The 14,242-nt window shown below is 23.9% G+C and overlaps 3 protein-coding genes across 3 annotated transcripts; all 3 read left to right on the top strand.

The window, feature by feature from the left end:
* The first annotated feature begins 22 nt into the window (after positions 1–22).
* LOC128956887 (carboxypeptidase Q-like) lies at positions 23–3,268 on the top strand. Its single transcript, XM_054302602.1, has 6 exons — positions 23–287; positions 826–1,095; positions 1,162–1,213; positions 1,283–1,470; positions 2,127–2,321; positions 2,885–3,268. The coding sequence occupies exons 2-6, from the start codon at positions 850–852 to the stop codon at positions 3,260–3,262; spliced, it is 1,059 nt and encodes a 352-aa protein (XP_054158577.1). The 5' UTR covers positions 23–287; positions 826–849; the 3' UTR covers positions 3,263–3,268.
* A 2,826-nt stretch (positions 3,269–6,094) lies between these two features.
* LOC128956823 (steroid 17-alpha-hydroxylase/17,20 lyase-like) lies at positions 6,095–8,720 on the top strand. Its single transcript, XM_054302536.1, has 6 exons — positions 6,095–6,236; positions 6,294–6,378; positions 6,461–6,613; positions 6,710–7,284; positions 8,159–8,501; positions 8,714–8,720. The coding sequence occupies exons 1-6, from the start codon at positions 6,095–6,097 to the stop codon at positions 8,718–8,720; spliced, it is 1,305 nt and encodes a 434-aa protein (XP_054158511.1).
* A 1,565-nt stretch (positions 8,721–10,285) lies between these two features.
* On the top strand, positions 10,286–13,264 carry LOC128956822 (cytochrome P450 2C31-like; the record flags this gene model as incomplete). The annotated part of the gene is made up of 6 exons (XM_054302535.1): positions 10,286–10,457; positions 10,584–10,757; positions 11,005–11,089; positions 11,154–11,318; positions 11,399–11,973; positions 12,942–13,264. Coding segments are annotated over exons 1-6 (1,494 nt in total), but the record flags the coding sequence as incomplete, so codon positions are not given.
* Positions 13,265–14,242: the final 978 nt, after the last annotated feature.

Here is a 14,242-nt window from a genome sequence, read left to right as displayed (position 1 = left end):
GAAAACAATTTAATCCGAAAATATGTAAATCATTGCCCGATTTTAATGGTAAACTGCGTCAACAGATTAAATCTCTGTCCAGTGATATCCAACGGATCATCGACTTTGTGGTCAATGGTCCCGATAGTGGCCAAACGTATAGCGAGTTAGCACAGTTTGTCGACTGGTTTGGACCGAGACTGGTCGGCACCAGTAGTCTAGAGTCGTCTATCGACTATTTGGTTGATCTATTGAATTGGGAACGACATGATAAAGTTTATACACAAAATGTTACCGTTCCTGTTTGGGTACTATATTATGATACTAACTAACTGTCCATTAATTTTATTAAAATATTTTTTTATATACATATATTTAAATTTTTTTTTAGACTAACTGTTCTCTAAAAATTTTATATATTAATAGAAATTTTTATTAACAAATATATTATATTTTTTATATATATATATATTATATTGTTTGGGTACTAATACTACTAACTAACTAACTGTACATTTAATGTTAAAAAAAATTTTATACTAACTGTCCATTAATTTTTATAAAAATATTTTTATATAAATATATTTAAATTTTTTTAGACTAACTGTTCTCTAAAATTTTATATATTAATAGAAATTTTTATTAACAAATATATTATATTATATATATATATATTTATTATATTGTTTGGGTACTAATACTACTGTACTAACTAACTAACTAACTAACTGTACATTTAATGTTTAAAAAAAAAAATTTTTATACTAACTGTCCTCTAAATTCTATATACAAATATACTAATGTTTGTTATACCTGTATATACTATCGACATATTGGCACACATAGAGACGTGGCCGGGAATGGGCACAAATGGTTTGTCCGCGAAAACAATCGCTAAACATATTGGGTTTGGGCTATAGTGTCGGTACCAATGGATCAGTAGTTACCGGTGATGTTATTGTTATTAAAACATTTGCTGAACTAAACAGGCGATCCCGGGAAATCAGGGGAAAGTTTGTTGTCTATAACTATGATTTCAATAGTTATGATGAATCAGTTGCTTATAAATTACATGGAGCCAGTCGTGCCTCAAAGTACGGTGCTATCGGTGCACTGGTATGTAATTATTGGACTTTATTATCATAGATTTATTTTTAGATTTTAAAAAAGTTATTAATATAGATACGATCGACTACACCGTTTTCAAACAGCTTACCGCACACTGGATTACAAAGTTTAGTATAGTTTAGTAGTATTATTGTTATTATTGTTATTATTATTATTACATTTTCTAATTATATAGTTTACTCTAAAAATGTACGAAAAATACCGGCCGTCAGTATTACCGTAGAAGATGCCGAACTGTTTGGTCGACTGGCAGCCCGTGGTATCAACATTACGGTCAGTCTATCAATGGAGGCCCGTATGGATGCCGATCGGGTATCGAGAAATACTGTCAGCGAAATTACCGGTTCAACTAAACCGGATGAGGTTAGTGTATGTGTATGTGTATGTGTATGTGTATGTGTATGTGTATGTGTATGTGTATGTGTATGTGTATGTGTATGTGTATGTGTATGTGTATGTGTATGTGTATGTGTATGTGTATGTGTATGTGTATGTGTATGTGTATGTGTATGTGTATGTGTATGTGTATGTGTATGTGTATGTGTATGTGTATGTGTATGTGTATGTGTATGTGTATGTGTATGTGTATGTGTATGTGTATGTGTATGTGTATGTGTATGTGTATGTGTATGTGTATATGTATATGTATATGTATATGTATATGTATATGTATATGTATATGTATATGTATATGTATATGTATATGTATATGTATATGTATATGTATATGTATATGTATATGTATATGTATATGTATATGTATATGTATATGTATATGTATATGTATATGTATATGTATATGTATATGTATATGTATATGTATATGTATATGTATATGTATATGTATATGTATATGTATATGTATATGTATATGTATATGTATATGTATATGTATATGTATATGTATATGTATATGTATATGTATATGTATATGTATATGTATATGTATATGTATATGTATATGTATATGTATGTTTATGTGTATATTTTGATTAATAATATTATAATATAATGATAAGATAGTACTAGTATCGGGTCATCTGGACTCATGGGACGTAGGACAGGGAGCCATGGATGACGGCGGCGGTGCATTCATATCGTGGCGGGCACTGTCGGTCATCAAAAAACTTGGTCTCCGTCCCAAACGTACAGTTCAATCGGTGTTGTGGACCGGAGAGGAAATGGGTTATAATGGTGTTCAACAATACGCACAGGTATTCAAAACACACACACACACAAACATAGGACTGTCAACCGTCCTATTATTAACCGGAATATCCGGTTTTAATGGTTTTTCAATGTGATCTCAATGTGACACAAAACCGGACGTTAAAATTGTTTTTTTTTTTAAATTTGTTTTAATTTATTTATTACATGCTATTGTAACTTATGTAAAAATATTTATAAATTTATTTTTTTTAAATTAAGTATAAAATATATATTATTAAATTTATTATATATTAATATTAATATTATTAATATATTATTATTATTACATTATTATACATTAAGTACTGTACATACTGTATGAATATTAGTAATAATTTATGAATAAGTTAATATAACTGTTTAATATCTTTAAAAATTATTAAATTTTAACTAGCTAATTTTTAATTAATAGATTAGTTATATATATATATATATATAGATATATACTGTAGTTATATATTTAAAAAAAATTAATAGAAACCAAAAATACATAATAATATTTTTTTAAAAAAATAGTTTATTATTATCCATATATTTATAATATACTGTATATATCTTTTGTATATAGAAACACATCAATGATTTAAACAAAATAAGTATAGCTATGGAGTCAGATATGGGAACGTTTACACCGACGGGTATAACCTATTCGGGCCGAAACCTGACCGCACAGTGTATTATCAATGAATTGCTTAGTCTATTGAAACCGATAAACGCCAGTCAGTTGAAAATTGGTCGCGAAGATGGACCCGATATTGAACTATTGGTCGAAAAGGGTGTTCCCGGCGCTAGTCTGGACACTCGTAATGACCGATACTTTTACTATCATCACACGGCCGGCGATACGATGTCGATGATGTCGACCCGTGATCTGGACTTATGTACGGCTGTTTGGGCGGCCATTGCCTACGGGTTGGCCTCAATCGATGACCAATTGCCCCGATAGGCGACTCACAGCTAATTTCTTCTTACAAAAAAAAAATTGAAATCAAATTTATTTTTTAAATTTCTTATAATAATATAAGGAGTAAATTAATATAATTATAATTTAGTTATAACTATAATAATAGAATAAAACTCTTAAAATGTTAAGTTTTAATCAACAAGTTTTCAAGAACTCCTGAAAGGATTCTATAAGTATATGTATTCTATAAGTCTGTCTGTCTGTCTGTCTGTCTGTCTGTCTGTCTGTCTGTCTGTCTGTCTGTCTGTCTGTCTGTCTGTCTGTCTGTCTGTCTGTCTGTCTGTCTGTCTGTCTGTCTGTCTGTCTGTCTGTCTGTCTGTCTGTCTGTCTGTCTGTCTGTCTGTCTGTCTGTCTGTCTGTCTGTCTGTCTGTCTGTCTGTCTGTCTGTCTGTCTGTCTGTCTGTCTGTCTGTCTGTCTGTCTGTCTGTCTGTCTGTCTGTCTGTCTGTCTGTCTGTCTGTCTGTCTGTCTGTCTGTACATAGGATGGAATCCATGCTTTGCTACAATTTTTTTTTATTTTTAAAATTTTTTTTTTAAATTTTTTTCTTTCTTAAGTTTTGAAGTTCTCAGCTAGTTTTTGATTATTATTATATTATTCATATTTTAATTATTAATATATTGTTAGAAACATTGTTTTTATTTACAACATTCATTAATTATTATTAATAATATTTATTTATTTTTGTTAGTATTTAAGATTTTATTAATATTAAAAAATAGATACAATAACTATTTTTTTTTACATTTTTATTACTAAAAATTTTTCTTTAAATAAAAATGATATTATAGTAATAATTATATTAAATTTCTATTATAATTGTATTAAATATTTTTAAAGTATATACAGTATAAAATAAATTATTATTAAATTAGTTCATACTATTAATAATAATAAAATATAAAATTATTAGTATTAGTATTATTACTATACTGAGTAATTTGATACCTCACATGACTATAGTTGAGTTTATTTTGTCATACTGAAACATTTGATACAATATATGTTAAATTTTGTATTAATTGTATCATACTGAATGATTTTTATTTAAATTATTATTATTTTTAAAAAAATTTGAATAAGAAGTTAGTATTGGAAATGTTTGCTAGCATTCTTAATTTGTTTATTAATCTACTATATAATCTGTACTTTTACCAAATAATTAGTATTTTATCTGCAAAATGATTAGACAGTTATATTAATTATTTATTAAATTTTTCTAAATTTTTATTATATTCATATATATTATATATATATATATATATATTACTGTATATATACAACTTTATGATGACTATTATATTAGCAAAATGTCATCAATTAATTTAACAAAAAATTTTTTTATATATATAATATAGTAATGAATAAAATAAAAATTCCATTTTGATATTGTATATTTTTAATAGTTTTTATAAAAAAAATACCTGACATATTTTATACTAAATCAATGTAAAATATTATTTATAATGAATTTAATTAAAATAATTTTAACCGCAATTTTTTTTTGATCTATGATATTAATAATTTGTTGTTTAATAATTTTTTTTTTGTAACTTATTTTTGAATCTCCACTCAATTGATAACTTTATTAAAGTTTTTTTGGTTTGAAAATATTTTAGCTTAAAATTATTTTTTTTTTTAAAATAAACAATGACATTATAGATAAAATATAATTTTAAAAAATAACTATACTCTATTATTTATTAAATAGTTTGATTAATATGTTTCATAACAATTACTTTAAAAAAACAATTAATATTAAAAATATAATTTTTTTTTAAAAAGATAATAAAAATAATTAGCACAAATTGTCATTTTTATTATGTTGTTTTAAATACTAAAAATTAATAGCATTATTATTTCTGAAATTTTTAAATTAATATAAAAAAATAATAATAATTAATATTCATATTAAATCAAAATTTATAAAATACATAAATTCTAAACAATTTAATTAATTCACTAAAACTGTACAATCATTTAGTTGACAAAAATTTTAGAATTTATTAATAAACCAGTTGTGAATGCTAGTAAGCATTCTAATAAAAATTAATAGCTTAAATATTTTTGAACTTTAAAATTGATATTAATATTTTTTTAAAAAAAAATAAATATACGTAATACATTTATTTTTTATATTTAAAGAATACGTAAATTTTAAACAAGTTAATGATACTTTGAAACTGCCCAATCATTTTGCAGATAAAATATAAAAATTCTGAAATAATTGACGTAATTACTTAATGACATATAGAATTCCGTTTTTGAAAAATCTATATTAAAATAAAATACTAATATAAATAACTGACACTAACTAACAGAAACTATTAGTATGTTATTGTAGTTACAAATATTATACTATAAATTTTTAAAAAAAAACTATTTATTAAATTAATAGAAAATTATTTTAAAGTTAAATATTATTTTATATTTATAAAATAAAAATAAAATATTTTATTTTATAATAAGACAAAAATAATGTCTGTATTAACAGCAATATTGATGTCAATCATATCCGATAATATATGGTCAACAATAACCAGTTTACTAATTGGATTAGTAGTCTATAAATTGGTAGTATTTTATTATGGCTACTACAGTCTACCTCCCGGTCCATTTCCATTACCAATGGTCGGCAATTTGTTGGGTTTGTAATAATAATAACTATTTTAAAAAATATACATACATATATATAAATTTACTTACTTAATTAATTTTACTTATATTATTAATTTAATTTAATTATTTTTTTTAAACAAAACTAAACTTGATGATGAAAAATAGAATTTAAAAATAAAAATTTTTGGGAGACAAGTATGAGAAATATTGCCAAAAAATATGGTCCAGTATTTACATTATATTTGGGTAATACTCCGTACATATTAATAACAGACATAGACATTGGTAGACAAACGTTTAGTAAACAAAATTTTTTGGGAAGACCTTACAGTTATTTTGGTTATTAATTATTATTATAATTATTATTATAAATATTAATTTTATTATTATTATCAGGTACATTTTTTAAAAACGATATCATTTTTGCCGATTACAGTCAACATTGGGAAGCACTTAGACGTGTGGCCCACTCGGCGGTACAGTACGTATCCTATAATACTAATAATAGTAATAATTTATAAAAAATAATTTTAAATAATTAAATGATTAAATTTGATTCGTAGAAAATATTCAACTAATGAACGATTAGTCGATTGTGTGGACAAAACAGTGCAAACAATATTGGATAGCGAGGGACCAAACAAACCAATCGATCCATTCAATTATGTTTATCTAATGTATCTAAATATATTGGCAACCAGTTGTTTCGGTCAAAAGTATAGTTAAAAATTTAATAAAAATATATATTTATATATAATAATATTATTATTATTATTATTATTATTATTATTATTATTAACTTTTTTTATTAGCTATAATAATGATGATCCGGAATTCCAACAAATCAAATACGCTTTCAAAGATTTTAGCGTATCGTTTGGTCCGCGCGCCTTCTTATGGGAATTTTCCGCAATTATCCGATGGATTGATAGGAAAACTGTTAAAAAATATACAAAACTAACTAAAGATTTAATACAATTATTGACTGATAAATATTTAGCACATTTTAATGATTACGATTCCGGCATTGAACGTGATTTTTGCGACGCCCTAATAACTGCCAAATACGATGCCATCCGTGAGACTAAACAATCGGCAGCCTATCTGACCGATGATAATATTGTTATGGCTGTATTTGATTTGTTTTATGCCGGTACCGATTCATCGATGACCACATTTCTATGGTCGCTGTTGTTATTAGCCTATTATCCGGAAGTACAGCAAAAGTTACGCAAAGAAATTGAGTCCTTAATTGGCGACCGAATCCCAGCGCATGACGATAGACAACGATGTCATTATGTGATGGCATTTATGGCCGAAACATTGAGATACAAAACTGTCGGACCAATGGGTGTCTTTCATAAGGCAATGACTACCAGTAAAATAGGTAATCATTTACACATACACATACACATACACATACACATACACATACACATACACATACACATACACATACACATACACATACACATACACATACACATACACATACACATACACATACACATACACATACACATACACATACACATACACATACACATACACATACACATACACATACACATACACATACACATACACATACACATACACATACACATACACATACACATACACATACACATACACATACACATACACATACACATACACATACACATACACATACACATACACATACACATACACATACACATACACATACACATACACATACACATACACATACACATACACATACACATACACATACACATACACATACACACACATACACATACACATACACATACACATACACACACACATTCACATACACATACACATACACATACACATACACATACACATACACACACATACACATACACATACACATACACATACACATACACATACACATACACATACACATACACATACACATACACATACACATACACATACACATACACATACACATACACATACACATACACATACACATACACATACACATACACATACACATACACATACACATACACATACACATACACATACACATACACATACACATACACATACACATACACATACACATACACATACACATACACATACACATACACATACACATACACATACACATACACATACACATACACATACACATACACATACAAATACACTTATATACACTTATATACACACACATACACATATATTTCGAAAAAACATATAGTATATTAACATTACTTATAAATATAATTTAGGCGATTATACAATACCTGAAGGTATGGCTGTGTTTGTATATCAAGGATTTATTTTATTAGACGACAAAAATTTTGAAAATCCCGACACTTTCAAACCCGAACGTTTCATCGACAGTGACGGCCATTATATGACAACCCGTTCCCCAGCATTCATACCGTTCGGTGTCGGACGTCGTTCATGTGTTGGCGAAAAGTTGGCAATCGCTGACTTTTTTCTGGTTTTGGTCCGATTTCTACAATTAACACAAAACTATGACATTGTTTTGGACAGTCATCAGGGTTTTGATGGCGACACCAATTCTGTTTTAATAATCAATCCAAAAAAATATACAATTATTTTAAAGCCGAAATTAAATAATAATAATTGACATTTAATATAAATGAGAAATATTATTATTAATACAGTACTAATAATTATTATACATAACTATATTCGTATAATTTTTATATTATATAACTGATTAAAATTTATTTAATCTAAAATTACTTTTAATTAAATCTATAATTACTTACATATAATTTTTAATTTTTTTAAAAACTCTTTTATGGGCTTAGGATTTAAATAAAATTTAATTAATATTTATAATTTTCTAATAAAAAATTTTGTTATGTTTACTATACTGTATATCTTATATTATTAAAAAATAAATAAATTGTTTTAATTATAAAATTATTTTTAAATAAATAACAACAACTGTGAGTACAATCATCTATATTATATTGAAACATAACTATAAATTAAACATTTTGATACAAATTTTATTATAATTTTAAATACAGTAATTTTTTTTAATTTGTAATTATAAAAATAAATTATATAAATTATAAATAAAATTTAAAAAAAATGTTATTTATTTTTAAATAATTAATCAATATGTTTTAATTGTATAAAATTATTATTAATATTATTTATAATTACAATAAAAATAAAAACTTTTGATTAAATAATAATTATTTAATCAATTTAATTGAAAGTAATTTGAATATTATTTTTTAAATAACTTTAAAGTTTTGAGAAAAATAATATTTTTTTTAAAAACAGTTATTTAGTTTAAAATATGTCATGGGTTAATTTGAATAATATTAGTTAATTAAAAAATTATTTTTTTTTAAAAAAAATAATCAAAGAATTTTTATTTTATTCACTACTCCATTTTATTTATATAAAAAAAATTTATAACATTTTACAATAACTAGTGTTAGATTGAGATTCCCAGGGAGGGAAGTTCCCAAATAAAATCCATCCAATTTTCCCGGAAAATATGGAAAATATATTATTATTCTATCCCTTAATCGTTAGAAAGGGAATTATATAATTTGTTATACATTAAAAAAATTTTTATCGTCAATCTCAATGACGTATGTGTTTCAATTTGGGACAACAATAAGTTAGTAATAATTCAATTAAATTAATATTAATCATTTAGTAATCTAAACATTAAAAATTCATTTTTGCAGACATTTACTATACAAACGTGTTTTTTTCTATTAAAAAAAACCATTATGTAATGTGAATTAAAGTTACCACAAGGAAATATTTTTACAGGGAATTCCCAGGGAATATTAAGGAACTTAAGGAATATAACACATGGGATGCAATCTTATCTAACCCATTGCCAATAACCCATATGCTGTTAAACATATTAAACATATTATATATATATAAACATAACATGTTCTGTAATGAATCAATAGTTAGCATAAAACTGTAATTTTTAATTATATGCAAAAAAAATTAATAGCAAATGAATATTTCTGAAATTTTTGAAATTAATACATTAATTTTTTTTTAATTTTTAAATAAAAAAATAAAAAATTCTTAACAATTTAATTAAAAATCACTGAAACTGCCCAGATTGTTGTTTTTTTCAAAAATTGTATTGACGTATTGTTTTGACATATACTGTATAATTGACATTACATTTTTTATTTTAAAAAAAAAATCTAACATAATTTAAAAGTTACTGATACTAACTAACATAAAATTATTAGTTATAGTATTGTTAAAATAAATTATTTTCTTATTTTTTTTTAAATTAAAAATAAAATCTTAATTATTCTAAACTTAAATACTATTTTATTTAAAAAAAATACGAAATATTTATTGTAATCACACAAACAAAAATAATGTCTGTATTGACACAATTATTGATGTCAATCATATACGATAATATATGGACAACAATAACCAGTTTACTAATGGCATTAGTAATCTATAAATTGGCAAAATTTTATTACCGCTACTACTACTGTCTACCTCCCGGTCCATTTCCATTACCTATTATCGGCAATTTGTTATGTTCGTATAATAATTACTATTTTATAATAAATTATATTATATGCACAAACATTATGTTATACATGTTATACATATAATATAATATAATATATATATATATATATATATAAACTTGATGATTGATAGCATTTAGATTTAAACAATTTTGGGAGACTAGTTTGAGAAATATTGCCAAAAATAATGGTCCAGTTTTTACATTACATTTGGGTAATACTCCGTACATAATAATAACAGACGTAGACATTGGTAGACAAACGTTTGGTAAACAAAATTTTTTGGGAAGACCTGACAGTTTTTTAGGTTATTAATTATTATTAATTATTATTAATTATTATTAATTATATTATTATTAATTATTATTAATTATATTATTATTAATTATTATTAATTATATTATTATTAATTATATTATTATTAATTATATTATTAATTATATTATTATTAATTATATTATTAATAATTATATTATTAATAATTATTATTAATTATTATTACTAATATTATTATTAATAATTATTATTAATTATTATTACTAATATTATTATAGGTACATTTTTTAAAAACGATATCATTTTTGCCGATTACAGTCAACATTGGGAAGTACTTAGACGTGTGGCGCTATCGGCCGTACAGTACGTATCAAATAATAAAAATACTTTATAAAAATACTGTTAAATAATAAAATTTATTATTCAGAAAATATTCAGTTAATGAACGATTAGTTAACGTAGCGGTCGATTGTGTGGACAAAATGGTTCAAACAATGTTAGAAAGAGAGGGTCCAAACAAACCAATCGATCCATTCAATTATCTATATCTAACGTATCTAAATATAATGGCAACCAGTTGTTTCAGTCAATAGTATAGTTAAAATTAAATTAAATATATGAATTAAATATATAATTATAATAATAAGATTATAATTATTAACATTTTAATAGTTATAATATTGATGACCAGGAATTCAAACAAATCAAATACGGTTTCAAAGATTTTAGTCTTGAAATTGGTTCGCGATCTTTCTTATGGGAATCTTCTCAAATCATACGATGGTTTGATAGGAAATTTATTCAAAGATATAAAAAAATAATTAAAGATTTACAGCAACTGATGAAAGATAAATATCTGATACATTTGAATGATTACGATTCGGGTATTGAACGTGACTTTTGCGATGCACTAATTGCGGCCAAAAACGATGCCATACGTGAAGCTAAACATACGGCCGCCTATCTGACCGATGATAATCTAGTTATGGCTGTATTTGATTTGTTTATTGCCGGTACCGATTCATCGTATATTGTATTTTTATGGTCACTACTCCTATTAGCCTATTATCCGGACGTTCAGCAAAAGTTACGCAAAGAAATTGAGTCCATAATTGGCGACCGAATCCCAACGCATGACGATAGACAACGATGTCATTATGTGATGGCATTTATGGCCGAAACATTGAGATACAAAAATCCCGGACCAACTGGTTTTTTTCATAAGGCAATGACTACCGGTAAAATAGGTAAGCATTAACACACATATACATATACATATACATATACATATACATATACATATACATATACATATACATATACATATACATATACATATACATATACATATACATATACATATACATATACATATACATATACATATACATATACATATACATATACATATACATATACATATACATATACATATACATATACATATACATATACATATACATATACATATACATATACATATACATATACATATACATATACATATATACATATACATATACATATACATATACATATACATATACATATACATATACATATACATATACATATACATATACATATACATATACATATACATATACATATACATATACATATACATATACATATACATATACATATACATATACATATACATATATATATACATATACATATACATATACATATACATATACATATACATATACATATACATATACATATACATATACATATACATATACATATACATATACATATACATATACATATACATATACATATACATATACATATACATATACATATACATATACATATACATATACATATACATATACATATACATATACATATACATATACATATACATATACATATACATATACATATACATATACATATACATATACATATACATATACATATACATATACATATACATATACATATACATATACATATACATATACATATACATATACATATACATATACATATACATATACATATACATATACATATACATATACATATACATATACATATACATATACATATACATATACATATACATATACATATACATATACATATACATATACATATACATATACATATACATATACATATACATTACATATACATATACATATATTTCGAAAAAAACATATATTGTTTATTACCATTACTTATAAATATAATTTAGGCGATTATACAATACCTGAAGGTATGGCAGTGTTTGTATATCAAGGATTTATTTTATTAGACGACAAAAATTTTGAAAATCCAGACACTTTCAAACCCGAACGTTTCATCGACAGTGACGGCCATTATATGACTACCCGTTCCCCAGCATTCATACCGTTCAGTGTCGGACGTCGTTCATGTGTTGGTGAAAAGTTGGCAATCGCTGAGTTTTTTCTGGTTTTTGTCCGATTTCTACAATTAACACAAAACTATGACATTGTTTTGGACAGTCATCACGGTTTGGATGGCGACTACAATTCTACTCTATTAGTCAATCCACAAAAATATACAATTATTTTAAAGCCTAAAATTTAATAATAATTGATAAATAAGATAAATGCTAAATATTATCATTAATAATAATAATTATTATACATTAATATATTTAATAATGTAATTAATATAACTGATTAAAATTTTTATTTTTTATCTATAATTAGTTTCATATGATTTTTACAAATAAATATTATATTTAAACAAATAAACTAAATCATGGCCTATGGAGTTCAATATTTATAATTTTCTAATAAATATTTTTATAAAAATAAATTGTATTAATTATTAAAAATTTTATTTTATAACTATAATTATACAATTAAATTTTGAATCAATAATTTTTAATTGTATAAAATTATTATTAAAATTATTTATAATTACAATAAAAATAAAAACATTTGGTTAAATAATAATTATTTAACCTAATTACGATTCAGTTATACTTATTTATTTATAATATATTTTATTTTTTTATTAAAAAAGTATTATTTTATTATATATCTATAAAAAATTATTATTATTTAATTTTATTTTCTCGACATTAATTGAAGTTAATATAAAACTGTAATTTTTATTATACAAAAAAAAACTAATAGCTTTAATATTTCTGAAATTTGAAATTAATACATTATTTTTTTTTTTAAATAAAAAAATCAAAAATTCTTAACAATTTAATTAAAAATCTATGAAATTGCCCAGATTGTTTTTTATTCAAATTAAATACAATTCAAAAATTGTGTTGACGTATATTGATTGACATATACTGTATGATTTTAAGTTTACATTACATTTTATATTTTTTAAAAAAAAATCTAACATAATATATAAGTTACTGATACTAACTAATATAAAATTATTAGTAGTATAGTATTGTTAAAAATAAATTATTATCTTATTTTTTTATAAAAATTAAAAATATAAATTTAATTTATTCTAAGCTTAAATACTATTTTATTTTTATTTACATAAAAAAATACGAAATAT

Source organism: Oppia nitens, unplaced genomic scaffold, assembly GCF_028296485.1.
Source record: "Oppia nitens isolate AA-2021 unplaced genomic scaffold, nextdenovo-longstitch-racon4-pilon3 scaffold33_pilon_pilon_pilon, whole genome shotgun sequence".
In the NCBI taxonomy this organism is placed as follows: Eukaryota; Metazoa; Arthropoda; class Arachnida; order Sarcoptiformes; family Oppiidae; genus Oppia; species Oppia nitens.
Note: the sequence above shows the minus strand (reverse complement) of the source record. Positions and strands in the feature narration are given on the sequence as shown.